Source organism: Opisthocomus hoazin, chromosome 5 (assembly GCF_030867145.1).
Source record: "Opisthocomus hoazin isolate bOpiHoa1 chromosome 5, bOpiHoa1.hap1, whole genome shotgun sequence".
Classification (NCBI taxonomy): Eukaryota; Metazoa; Chordata; class Aves; order Opisthocomiformes; family Opisthocomidae; genus Opisthocomus; species Opisthocomus hoazin.
Genome location: NC_134418.1, coordinates 75,054,834 through 75,066,865, shown reverse-complemented (window position 1 = coordinate 75,066,865; position 12,032 = coordinate 75,054,834). Strand labels below are relative to the sequence as shown.

The following is a 12,032-nucleotide window of genomic DNA, read 5'->3' as shown; positions in this document are numbered from 1 at the left end:
GGCCACGTCTTCAGCAGAGGTGCTGACTGGAACCACTGCACGCAGCTCCCCACCATTCCTGGCTGATGCAGATGGGGAAGGCTCGCAGGTAGACTCGCCTCCACGATCAAGCTGGTAAATCGAAGTTTCTCTCTGTTCCCATGGGAAACCCACTATTTCTTAGATGTTTTCCCAGACTGTTTCGGAGAACATCTGTCGTATTCCTTGCTATGCAAGGGCCCCTCTAATATTGGTTGTCCCAGCCCCCTCTGGAACAAGGGCCTTCATCCTTCCTGCTGAGCAGATCCCAATAAAAACCAAGCAGTTGCTTTGTAGACACCTTCTTTACCTAAAGCTTTGACTTTTCTTACTGACTTGCGCTTAATCCACTGAAAAGATTTCACTCTTCAGTTAACTGCATTATAAGCAGTTATTAAAAAGTTTTATAATACAGAATGCATGTGGGCTACATCAGTGACACTCAAAACGAGTTCTGCAGGCTGACTGGCAGCTAATGAGTTTCCAAAGCAGCTGCTGGCAGTCCTAGAAAGGGCCAAGCTTACCTTACTCTTAACACGCATTTAGCAAAGTGCTGTAAAACAGAATAGCCATTTCCTTCAGGCACTCGCAGAAACTGACTCCAGAAGGTATTTGAGTTCTACACAGAATAACTAACTACCACAGTACCTCAAAAAACCACAGCAAGACTATCTTCCGGTTTAAAAATGTTTATTCAAAGAAAGGGAGATCTATACCCAGATAACCAGGAGAAAGAAAAGAAAAAAAACTTCCTCAGCTTCCCCCCCCAAAAACCATTACTCTGCAATTTACCTTTCCCTTAAGTTTCAGCTTCAATGTTTTATTAACAAAAAAACCCAAAAAAACAACAACCCGGAACTTTCATTTCCTTTTCCTATGCTGTTAAACCTGAGGAAATCATGTACCTTTCGCTGAGGGTTGCATGGGATGCGAGAAGAAACGGCAATAAAATTTATTCACAATATACAAGTATAAAAATATCTTGCTTAGGATTCAGTATTATAATTTAGTAACTTTTTGTTGTTTCATAGGTATCTGGGAAAGGTACAGACACATGTCCTGATCCGGTTACAAGAGGTAGAATGCCAGCATTCGGTACAACATTCCAGGAGAGAGTCAAAGTGACGTTCCTGTTTCCCCTGCAAAAGCAACAAAGATTATCAGCATAAATACTCGAGTAAACCAATTTAATTAATAATTACCAATATTAAATAAATTCAGATACAAATGGTTTCCCTGACCCAGAAACAGTTGTCTTTTTAATTCTATGTAGTTACTTCACAAAGTATTACCTGTTTTCCAGATAAGACTTTTTTTTTTACTGTTACCTAACTCCCTTGGAGTTGAGTGCATCACAGAACCAACTGCACGCAGACAATACTGGAAGCAGAAACCCAGAAGCCTACTGCTCATAATAATAGCACAACTTCTAGTCTACAGAAGAAACAGGGTATCTTCTGTCCCAAGATCACCTTCTAACAATCACTTCTAACAATCAAACTATGAAGATGCAATAGACTGACAGAACATCAGACACAATATAGGTATCTGGCCACACCAGCAGAATCATAGAAGGCCTTGGGTTGGAAGGGACCTTTAAAGGCCATCTAGCCAACCCCCCTGCAGTGAGCAGGGACATCTTCAACCAGACCACATTGCTCAGAGCCCTGTCCAACCTGGCCTTGAATGTTGCCAGGGATGGGGCCTCCACTACCTCTCTGGGCAACCCCTTCCAGTGTTTCACCACCCTCCTGGTAAAAAATTTCTTCCTTATATCCAGTCTAAATCTACCCTCCCTTAGTTCAAATCCATTACTCCTTGTCCTGTCACAACAGGCCTTGCTAAAAAGATTTTCTCCATCTTTCTTTTGGGGCCCCTTTAGGTACTGCAAGGCTGCAATAAGGTCTCCCTGGAGCCTTGTCTTCTCTACGCTGAACAGCCTCAACTCTCTCAGCCTTTCTCACAGCAGAGGTGTTCCAGCCCTCTGATCATTTTTGTGACCTTCTCTGGCCCCGCTCCAACAGATCCCTGCCTTTCCTGTGCTGAGGGCTCCAGAGCTGGATGCAGGACTCCCGGCGGGGTCTCACCAGAGCAGAGCAGAGGGGCAGAATCCCCTCCCTCGACCTGATGGCCACTCTGCTGGGGATGCAGCCCAGGATACAGTTGGCCTGCTGGGCTGTGAGCACACACTGCTGGATCATGTCCAGCTTTTTGCTTTTCATCCACCAATACGCCCAAGTCCTTCTCCTCAGGGCTGCTCTCAATCCTTTCATCCTCCAGCCTGTATTGATACTGGGGGTTGCCCTGACCCATGTGCAGGACCTTGTACTTGGCCTTGTTGAACCTCATGAGGTTCGTGCAGGTCCACATCTCCAGCTTGTCCAGGTCTCTCTGGATCCCATCCTTCTGGTGTGTCAACTCAGCTTGGCATCATCTGCAGACTTGCTGAGCGTGCACTCGATCTCACTGTCTATGCCACTGATGAAAATATTAAGCAGCACCAGTCCCAGTGCAGAACCCTGAGGGACACCGCTTGTCACTGGTGTCGATTTGGACATCGAGCCATTGACCACTACCCTCTGGCTGTGACCATCCAACCAATTCCTCATCCACTAAACAGTCCACCCATCAAATCCGTATCTCTCCAATTTAGAGAGAAAGATGCCATGGGGGATTGTGCCAAAGGCCTTACAGAAGTCCAGACAGACCACATCCATTGCTCTTCCCTTGTCCACTGTTGCAGTCACTCCATCACAGAAAGCCACAAGGTTGGTCAGGCAGGACTTGTCCTTGGTGAAGCCATGCTGGCTGTCTCCAATCACCTCCCTGTCCTCCATGTGCTTTAGCATAGCTTCTAGGAGGCTCTGTTCCACGATCTTCCCAGGAACAGAGGTGGCGCTGATAGATCAGTAGTTCCCAGGGTTCTCCTTTCTATGCTTTTTAAAAACGGGCACAATGTTTCCCTTTTTCCAGTCACCAGGGGCTCCACCTGACTGCCATGACTCTTCAAATATCATGGAGAGTGGCTGGGCAACTACATCCGCTGATTCCCTCAGGACTCTGGGATGCATCTCATCAGGTCCCATAGACTTCTGTACGTTCAGGTTCCTCAGGTGGTCACGAACCTGATCTTCCTTTACAGTGGGAGGGGCTTTACCCCCCTGGTCCCCATCTTGCAGTCCACCAACTCGAGAGAGGTGAGGAGCTAGGCTGCCAGTGAAGACTGGGACAAAAGAGTTGTCGAGTACCTCAGCCTTCTCCTCATCTGTTGATACAAGGTCACCATTCTTGTTCATCGGGGGGGTACGCTTTCTTTATAACCTTTCTTTTCTAGTTGACAGACGTGTAGCAGCCCTTCTTGTTATTCTTTGCATCCCTTGCCAAATTGAGCTCCAGCCACACCTTGTCCCTCCTGACCCCATCCCTACACAACCGGGCAGTGTCCCTATACTCTTCACAGGTTACCTGTCCCTGCTTCCATTGCCTGTGCAGTTCCCTCTTGCTCTTTAGTTTGACCAGCATGTCTCGACTCAGCCATGCTCATCTCTTCCCTTCCTTGCCTGATAAAAACACATATAAAATGCAAAGTATGCAAGTAAATCAAGACACCATGAATATTATTAGTAACAATAATATGGATTTACTTACTTGAGACCATTTCCATCATCAAAGAAAAAGTACTTTGACTTCATATCTTTTAAGAACAGTCTTGGGTTATCCCCTCTCAGCATGATCTTGTCCCAAAGGACCACCTGATTTAGAGCCTACAAATACAATTGTAATTAAGTCAGCAAGTTACCTTACAAGATCATATTCAGTCACTGGAATTTCATAGCATTACTCATCTAAAACCCCTGAAGTTCAAGTACATGCTTACAATCCGTAACTAATTTAACAAAATAATGCTTTACAGGGGGGAACTAGTTATACACCTAAGCGTGTCACGGAATGGAAAGAACAAACAACTCAACAAAACGTGAGAAAGCCATTTTAAAAACTCATAAGCTTTCAACGACTTACAAGGTATGGTGGTTTTTCCTTTCAAATTGCAAAGGTAAGTCACTTTTAAAGCAACATTTAGACTTTGTTTCAAATAAAGGACTTCAGTTGAGCTATTGTGACACTGCCAAGGTATTTAACATTTTTCCAGCTTTAATGTAAAAAATGTCTACTTGAATTGCAAACTCAACCCCAAGAATTGTACGAACAATTCAAGAGACAGATCCCAAATTCTTAAATATTTGAAACTTTATTATACTGTTCTTTTTTAAGTAATTAAGTCTGAACAGTCTTATTTAGTACCTTACAGAACAATTTAGAAAAAAACGTTTCTCAATATTTGCAACTAGTGAGCCACATGAAAAAAAAGTAGATGAAAGATGGACTTGATTGTCATCTTTCATCTGAGACCCCAATAAAGAACTTTAAAACTACTTTAGAACAAACACAATATCCACCAGCACATATAAAATAACTAAGGTGCTTAAAAAAAAAAAAGAAAAAAGAAAGAAAAGCAGTGAGATAGTTTTGTGCAGCAAGTTAAGAAAAAAACCCCAAGCCTTCACTACAACCTTGCAATATGACCACAGTATCTTAAACTAGAATTCAGTGGTACCATGGTAGCATGATGTTTCATTAAAATAATTTTTCCATAGACTGTCCCACACAGCTGCTGTTAGATCAGTGTAAAAAGCCTTCAGCCATCCAAAGTGAAGTATCAGTAGCAACCAATTTAAAGGGTGCAGCAAGGCCAATTATTTTGAGAAGTATGATGAGATAACATAAATGTATTATGGGGCTACAGTAACTGGTACCGGCAAACACTTCTGTGATCTACGAACAAAAGACCCACCACACCTGGCCAGACCAAATGCCACTGTACCTTGTTTCTAACTGCAGTCAATGACAGAACATTACAGAAAAGTAAAACAACATGGAGCAAATAAGTGAAAAAACTCATTTACAGTTCACTATTGTAAGTGAACAACAAGGCATGTGTTACTTTTCTCATGCACTGCTGGGCACATATCAAGATGGGTTTTGTGAGGGTGAACTTCCCACCCTGCGGTTAAACTGTCAAGAAAACAGCGATCATGAAGGCCAGTAAAAACACTCCAAGCCAGTAGGAAATACTGGTGCCTTAACTCTTCCCAGCAGAACTTCAGAATGTTAAAAATACCTGCAGTACAGAAAGGTTAATCGCTTCAACTTTCTTTTTGATACTTACATTGTTTTTTGTTGAATATTCTGCAGACAAATACAGAAACAATTGTTTAACATTCCAGTCAAATATACTCTGCAGATGTAAGCAAGTTAAGAAAAATACCACATTGTACTCACATAACCCTGTTTTATTTTTACTAGACCTAGACTATAATAACTACAGTGAGTTCTTACCTGTCAACATACCTCACCTTATTTATAAATCAGAGTACTTCCAGGAGTTCTAACATGTATTTTAATCGTATTAAAGCAACAGGGTTTTGGTCTGGTGTTTTTTGGTTTTTTTTTTACTATTTATAAAATCTAACATCTATTACCTCCACCGATTTAAGAATTCTAGATTTGACAGTGCAAGCTAGTAACCATAATCCACTACTAGACAATCTATTATAAAACCTTAAACATAAAAGGCAAGACAGAATTCTTCAGTAAATATCTTCAAAGCAATTATTTATACTATGAAATATCCCTGCTATCCAGCTGTGGATTGAGATACAATAGCACTAAACAATACATAAACACAAAATTGGCGGAGTGCAGAGAGTTCAAAGGGCCTGTAACACCCACATTAGAGAAGTTAGTAGATGGGAAGTATTTCATATTGGAAAGGACACCAGGAATTAGCAAATTTAGTTACCTACTTACTACAGAGAAAGCCAGCTTATCAGACTGGAACAAAACTCTGCTCAGATTTTTCATCAGCAGTAGAGAACTGACGACTGCCTTTTGAGACTGCCAGTATAATAAAACCGGTATTCTAAATACTTGTCTGTTTATTTAGCAATAAAATGCACTGTGTGTGACTGCTGAGGAAAAAGACCTTTTAACTCACAATAAAAATTAGCTGTAACCTTTTATCTCCCAGTCCTCTTTTTTATTCTATTTGCCACTACCTCAAAGAATAAATTAAACAGATTCCCCAGCCAGCCTCAATATCTATTGTATCTTGTTCCACTCATCCCAAGACTGAATCCTGTTTTAAAGCCACTAATTCAAAAGGCAAGCAAGGAAAAGAATTAAGTAACTAACTGCTGTTGTTGCAAGAATTGCTGGTGCTATTTTACTTGAACATTTTTCATCACCTAATTCAAAACAACATACAAGATTCTGGAGATCTCCTTTGTAGAATTTCTTAACGCTTGTTGAAGGTAGCCACAAATTAAGTAAGCTACGAAGAGTCTGTAAAACTGTCTCCTCCTGTTTCCTTTCCCTGGTTGCTTTTTCTAACTGTCATTTTATTTAACTTTTCTTAGGACTGACAACTTGTTTCCGTTAGTTAAGAGACCCCACCTACCAGTATCTCTTTACGAAATTCATCCAAAAAAAAAAAAATCTACCAGAAAGTTGTATTTTACAACTTTCACACTGTGGTGTTTATTTATACCAGACATGAAAGATTAACTCACAGTCTGTCTAAAGAAAACCTTAAAACCACAGCTACTATTAAAAGTCATAAAACATGGAATCTTTACATCTGCATACTGCAGACTAATCCCTTGTATATGAACATTTCTTTTAGAGCTCCCATCCTGCCTTGCCCTGCCTCCCCCTATACATACTGCATACAATTCATCTACTTCAGAATTTCAGTCTCTGGTTTTAATAGATACTTGCATTTCAGAAGTAAAACTCAGACTTAGGAGTTCACCTCTCCTGCTCTCAGCTGATTTAAAAACCCCCTCTTATTCCTGTGCAACACACGCCTGCAAAAATCTGACCAAACTGTTTATCCAGCATTTACGTGCATTCAAGATTTGTATTTTGTCTGGTTTGCTTACACAACGTAGTATTCTCCAACAGAGGGAAACCAAAACACAGAGGTAATCAATGTCTCACCTAACAGAGTGACCAAACACAGCAGACTGGAAAAGAATGCCCAGAATCTCAGCCCAGCTGCAAAGCAAGGCTTAGTGTAATCACCTGAGGTAGAGCATGCTGCCTCATATTTGGTACTGACTTTTGCAGAAAAACAGATAATTCTGTTTATATCAAGACTCAAATCAAACCTACCCAAAACAAAATCAAACAAAAACACCTATGCACAACCCTCTCTCCCCAGTAAAAAACAGACTAATAGGGAAGCAGAGAAATACAAAAGAAAAGCTGCAAAAACGCAACAGCAATGAGAAAGAGGCCAAAAAAGTAATGTGATAAATTTTGTGGTACCTCGTATGCTTCCCAGTGAATTTAATACTATTCAATGCTAAAGGTTCGATACTTGAACAACTAAACAAATAAAGGATTACAACGTCTTTTTGTTTTCAAAGGAAGACAGGTACTTGTATGCAACTATTACATGGTCAGAACTTTGAAAAACTCACAACAAAGTGAGTTTGAAAGGTGCCTTGGAGTTTCTAGATTGTATGACAGTCAAAATAATATGTTATATAAACCCTATAATTAATTCACACCTCAAACCACTAATACAGACTTCACTTAATGGTAATACTGTCCGCATGTCTAGATACAGTGCATTTCACTACAGAGCCCCATTTTAAAAACAGACATTAAAAAAAGACAGAAAACAACTTGCCCCGTGTCATCTGCTAGAGAAACAGCTATTCCAAGTTTTATTTTACTGCCCTAGCTATGTAAAATACTACTTTTCACTGCTTGAAATTTGTATTTTAAGACAAATTGCTAGTTTTTCCTCCAGTTCTGAATATCCGAAGATTACAAGGTAACAAAAACAGATGTCAAGATGTTCTTATTTCTAAATGTTCGCAAACCATTTTTTCCATTAAGGATATCTGCCGTAATGTCAAATGTGACGAATCCCAGGTCGCTTCTTTCTCTAGGTCCAGTGAAATCTTCTACATTTTTTCTAAGACAAAACAAAACACAGTATTATCCTTTCTCATTATTTCGGTTTCATGCATTACATAAATTATAATTCTTACTATCTAATTTCATTTTGTGTACTTTCTTTCAAACACTTTTGGCTAAAATATAATCAACACTACAAAATAAAACCTGTCTTCCGGAAATCATGGAGCCCCAGTTTTGAATGACAGGCCTTGACACCACAGTCACCTAAGTTATACAAATAGCCTGTAAACTTTTTCCTGTTAACAAAAATCTGTATCTGTCTGTACCTAAACTGCACCACATCTAATTTTAGTAAAATGTGTTACTCATCCCCAAATACATAAAGCCAATTGGAGTATCGGCAGCGTAGCCGTCTGCTGGCAACGATTTTCAGTATTATCTCTCAACTTTCTATAAAAAAAAAGCTGCTAGTGCTCAGTCTCACGCGAAACACTCCAACCATTCTGACAGAACAGAATTTATGTTTGTAGTTCACACAACTTGCAAGATTTCTCCCTGGAATGTATTTAAGTAGCGGTATAAAGAAAACACTTTTTTTCTTCTACAGTATGGAAAATCATATCATTTTGGAAGACTTTATTTCAAATCCACATTTGGAGGAGTATCTGACATTGCCACACTAAGCCACATTAGAAAAAGAAATTGCAAAATAACAGAGACACAGCAGGTATTTTCACATGTATTCAAAAAGCTTATCAATCTACCAAACTTACCCTCTACAAAGAGGAATACCATAAGCAGGTTGGCAATCAGCTATGAACCTTAGCTCCTCATGTAACAAAAATTTTATGAATTATGAACTTCTTAGTGACATTTATTCCAGTTTGAAGATTAGCCTATTAAAATATCTTTTAATTAAAACTAAGTTTAGTAATCCCGAAGAAAAAAAGCTTACCAGCAGAAAGAGCACTTTTGGAGACAGTAGTTAAGAAAAACACAACCAAAACTTCCCACTTTAAGCCATGCTATGAATTTCCATCCTTTTGCAAAAAGCAACATCTTTTTAAGTACTAGCCCTTGTGAAGCACTTGACTTCATTTCTGAATCTGGCGTGGCAGCAGGCCTTAAGCCTGGGGTGTGCAGAACTTCTCAGAAGTTCAAGACAAGCAACTAAGCCGTAACGCCTCTCATTAATACCAGATCTGTGCATCACGGGAGGGACTGGCACGGCACTACAAATTTCATCCAAATTAGGCATTACTATGCTCCCTCATCTATGTGAAGCTTACGGGAATACTCAAAAAATATGCTTTTATGCTGGTTTTATGCTGTTTGCAATCCTCAATCTAGTATAAACACAGGGTTTATTTTCCTGGGATATTAAAGTAATACAAAAGGCGATGGCAGTTCCCACTATTTGCATTCACCTCCCCTTTCAAACCCCGCTGCTAGCCATCCACCCCTGCCACGTACTTTAAAAAAATCATAGAATGCTTTGGGTTGGAAGGGACCTTTCGAGATCATCTAGCCCAACCCCCCTGCAGTGAGCAGGGACATCCTGAAGTACACCAGGTTGCTCAGAGCCCCGTCCAACCTGACCTTGAATGTTTCCAGCGATGGGGCCTCCACTACCTCTCTGGGCAACCCATTCCAGTGTCGGACCACCCCCTTCTGGGGTGGTCCAAAGCTCCATGAGCTGCTTTAGCTCACTAACTTGGCCAAAACCAAACTAAACCAACTCATCAGTGGAGTTAAAACAGCCCAGCATCCTGCAAGCCCGGTTTGCCTGTGCAGCTCTGGTAAAGGACCACGTGGCGAGCAGCACCAGCAAAGACCGACCTCCACGTTTCGGTGGCTGCGCCAGAAAAGACCAACCTCCACGTTTTGGTGGCCGCAGCAGCTGCTCGTGAATCATAGAATCGTTAAGGCTGGAAAAGACCTCCAAGGTCATCAAGCCCAACCGTCAACCCAACATCAACTGTGAAACTGCAGCCCTCCACATCACAGACGCTTAACAGGATGGGAGTTTCCTGTGACAAAGTTCCCTTTTTTTAAAAAAAAAAACAACAGAAGTACAAAAAGGCTCCCCAGGCAGAAGTTCGCTTCGGCGCATCGTGTCATGTGGGCAACCCGCTTCCGATGTGGAACGACGTGTCCTACACCTGGCGCGTTTCGCAGGAAGAGAAGCCAGCCCGGCCAGGCTGCTGCCGCAGAGCAAGTGGGAAAATATGAGGGAATCACTGATTAAAAATGGTGCTGGGGGGGGGAAATAAACCGCACGCTTCGAGGTCCCCGCGCCCTCGAAACCACCCAGAGCCGTCCGCTCGACCCCCTCCGAGCTCCGCTGAGCGGCCGCGGAGCGCCTGAGGCGGGGGGCGGCGCCCGGCTCCCGGTCCCGCCCGGCCGGGCCGCCAGGCGGCGGGGCGCCGTCGTGGGGCTCGCTCATTGGCCGGGAGCGGAGCGAGGGAGCGGGCGGGGAGCGGGGACTCGGCGGCCTCGGCCGGGGGCTCCCGCGGCGGCCTCCGCTCGCGGCTGCGCCGTCCCCTCGCGCCCCCCAGCCTTTAACCGCCCCGCAGCGGCTCCCCGGCGGGCAGCCGCCAAACGGCTCCCAGACGAACCCTTCCTCTCTCCGGCGGGCAGCCCCCCACCCCGGCCCGGCCCGTCACTCTACCGCCCGCACTCACAGCGTGACCCGGGAGACGGCGATGCTGACGGGCACGCTCCGCTCCTTGAAGGCGGTGGTGATGAAGCAACCGAAGGTGAGCGCCGCCATCACGCTCAAAGAAAAGGCGAACAGCGAGTTGGCCCGGGACAGCACCGTGTTCATCTCCCCGCTCGGCCCGGCCGCCGCGCCGGCTCCCAGGCTCCGGCCGCTGCTCGGGGAGGGGGGCGGCGGCTCCGGGACGCGGCAGGAAGCGGCCGGGCGGGCAGCGGCGCCTGGGCTGGGGCCGCGGAGGGAGGGGCGCGGCCTCGCCTAAGAGCCCGCCCAGTCGGGGCGGGGCCACGCCCCTCCCGCACCGCGCCTGCGCCCGCGGCAGGGGTGGCCGCCCCCCCTCCCGGCGCTTCCGCCCGGCGCTGGGCCGCTCACGGGCATCGCTCTCTGTCGCGACATGGCGGGGAGGGCTGCGGGCCGCAGCCTGGCCGCTTCCCGGCGGGAGAGCTCCTGAAGGCAAGGCGTGCCCACTTCGTTGTGCCCTGCTCAGCCGCGGAGGGTGCCCCCGGGCCCGGCCTGGTTCTCGTCCCAGTTCCTTCGTAACTGAAGGGCTGTTATGTGTTGGAGCGTTTTTGGTGAACTAATTGCTTGCCACCCGCTGTGTTTCGCAGGCATCCGTTTCTAGAGCGGTGCTGGCGTTTGTAGCTCTGGTGGATTTTTGTATTGGTATAATAAAATGTAAATAACGTTTGAGGTGAAGGCTTTTCACTCGGCGTCTGTACCTGGGTGGTACTGTGCCTTGCCCTTCGCTGCTTTGTTTCCTGTGGGATGTTCTTGCTCATTTGTGCTTTGTTAGACACGTACTCGGTACGTAAATCATCTTGTCTACAAATCTCCTCTAGCAGCTGGGCATGTCACGGGAATCCTTGTTCTTTTCCAGATGGCTCAGTGATCCCGCACCGGTCGCGGGACGAGCCAGTCTTTCACCTTACCCCTCCGAGCTGGTTGAAACTTCGCTTCAAATCGGTGCTAGCAAAGCTTGGCTTATGTAACTTATCTAACTCCTCTTCCCAGGCCCCTGCTTGGCGCCCATTCCTGCTCCCTGGACCTGCGACATTAGGAGTCTGAGAACTGGGGGGAGAGGGAGCCTCTGCAATGGGGTGCTTTCCATATTTCGCTGTATTAATACACCAGGCCTGATTAACACGGGTTTCTCAGGGCGGACAACAGGTGTCAGCAGTGGTTCAGTTATATCTGACTTCCCAGCTGTAACATTCTAATGTGAACATGGGGAGCTGGAACAGGAGCTCACATACAGGGGTCCAAAAAGGTGGAAGGCCTCATGGTGCCTGAAGGGGTAGGGAGAAGA

General features: G+C 44.7%; 2 protein-coding genes across 4 annotated transcripts in view; one reads left to right on the top strand and one right to left on the bottom strand.

Annotated features, from left to right (window-relative positions):
* Positions 1-697: 697 nt before the first annotated feature.
* SPCS3 (signal peptidase complex subunit 3) lies at positions 698-10,956 on the bottom strand. The gene is made up of 5 exons (XM_075421778.1): positions 10,695-10,956; positions 7,992-8,065; positions 5,246-5,322; positions 3,667-3,782; positions 698-1,157 (listed from the first exon to the last, which is right to left on the bottom strand). The coding sequence occupies exons 1-5, from the start codon at positions 10,835-10,837 to the stop codon at positions 1,025-1,027; spliced, it is 543 nt and encodes a 180-aa protein (XP_075277893.1). The 5' UTR covers positions 10,838-10,956; the 3' UTR covers positions 698-1,024.
* The window catches only part of ASB5 (ankyrin repeat and SOCS box containing 5), a 40,913-nt gene continuing 39,564 nt past the window's right edge, over positions 10,684-12,032 (top strand). For 2 of the 3 annotated variants that reach the window (XM_075421773.1, XM_075421771.1), the window contains exon 1: positions 10,687-10,769. The gene's annotated coding sequence lies outside the window, so the exon portion shown is untranslated. Of the gene's footprint in view, positions 10,770-12,032 lie in introns of all 3 variants that reach the window. The other variant, XM_075421774.1, reaches the window with a different exon arrangement.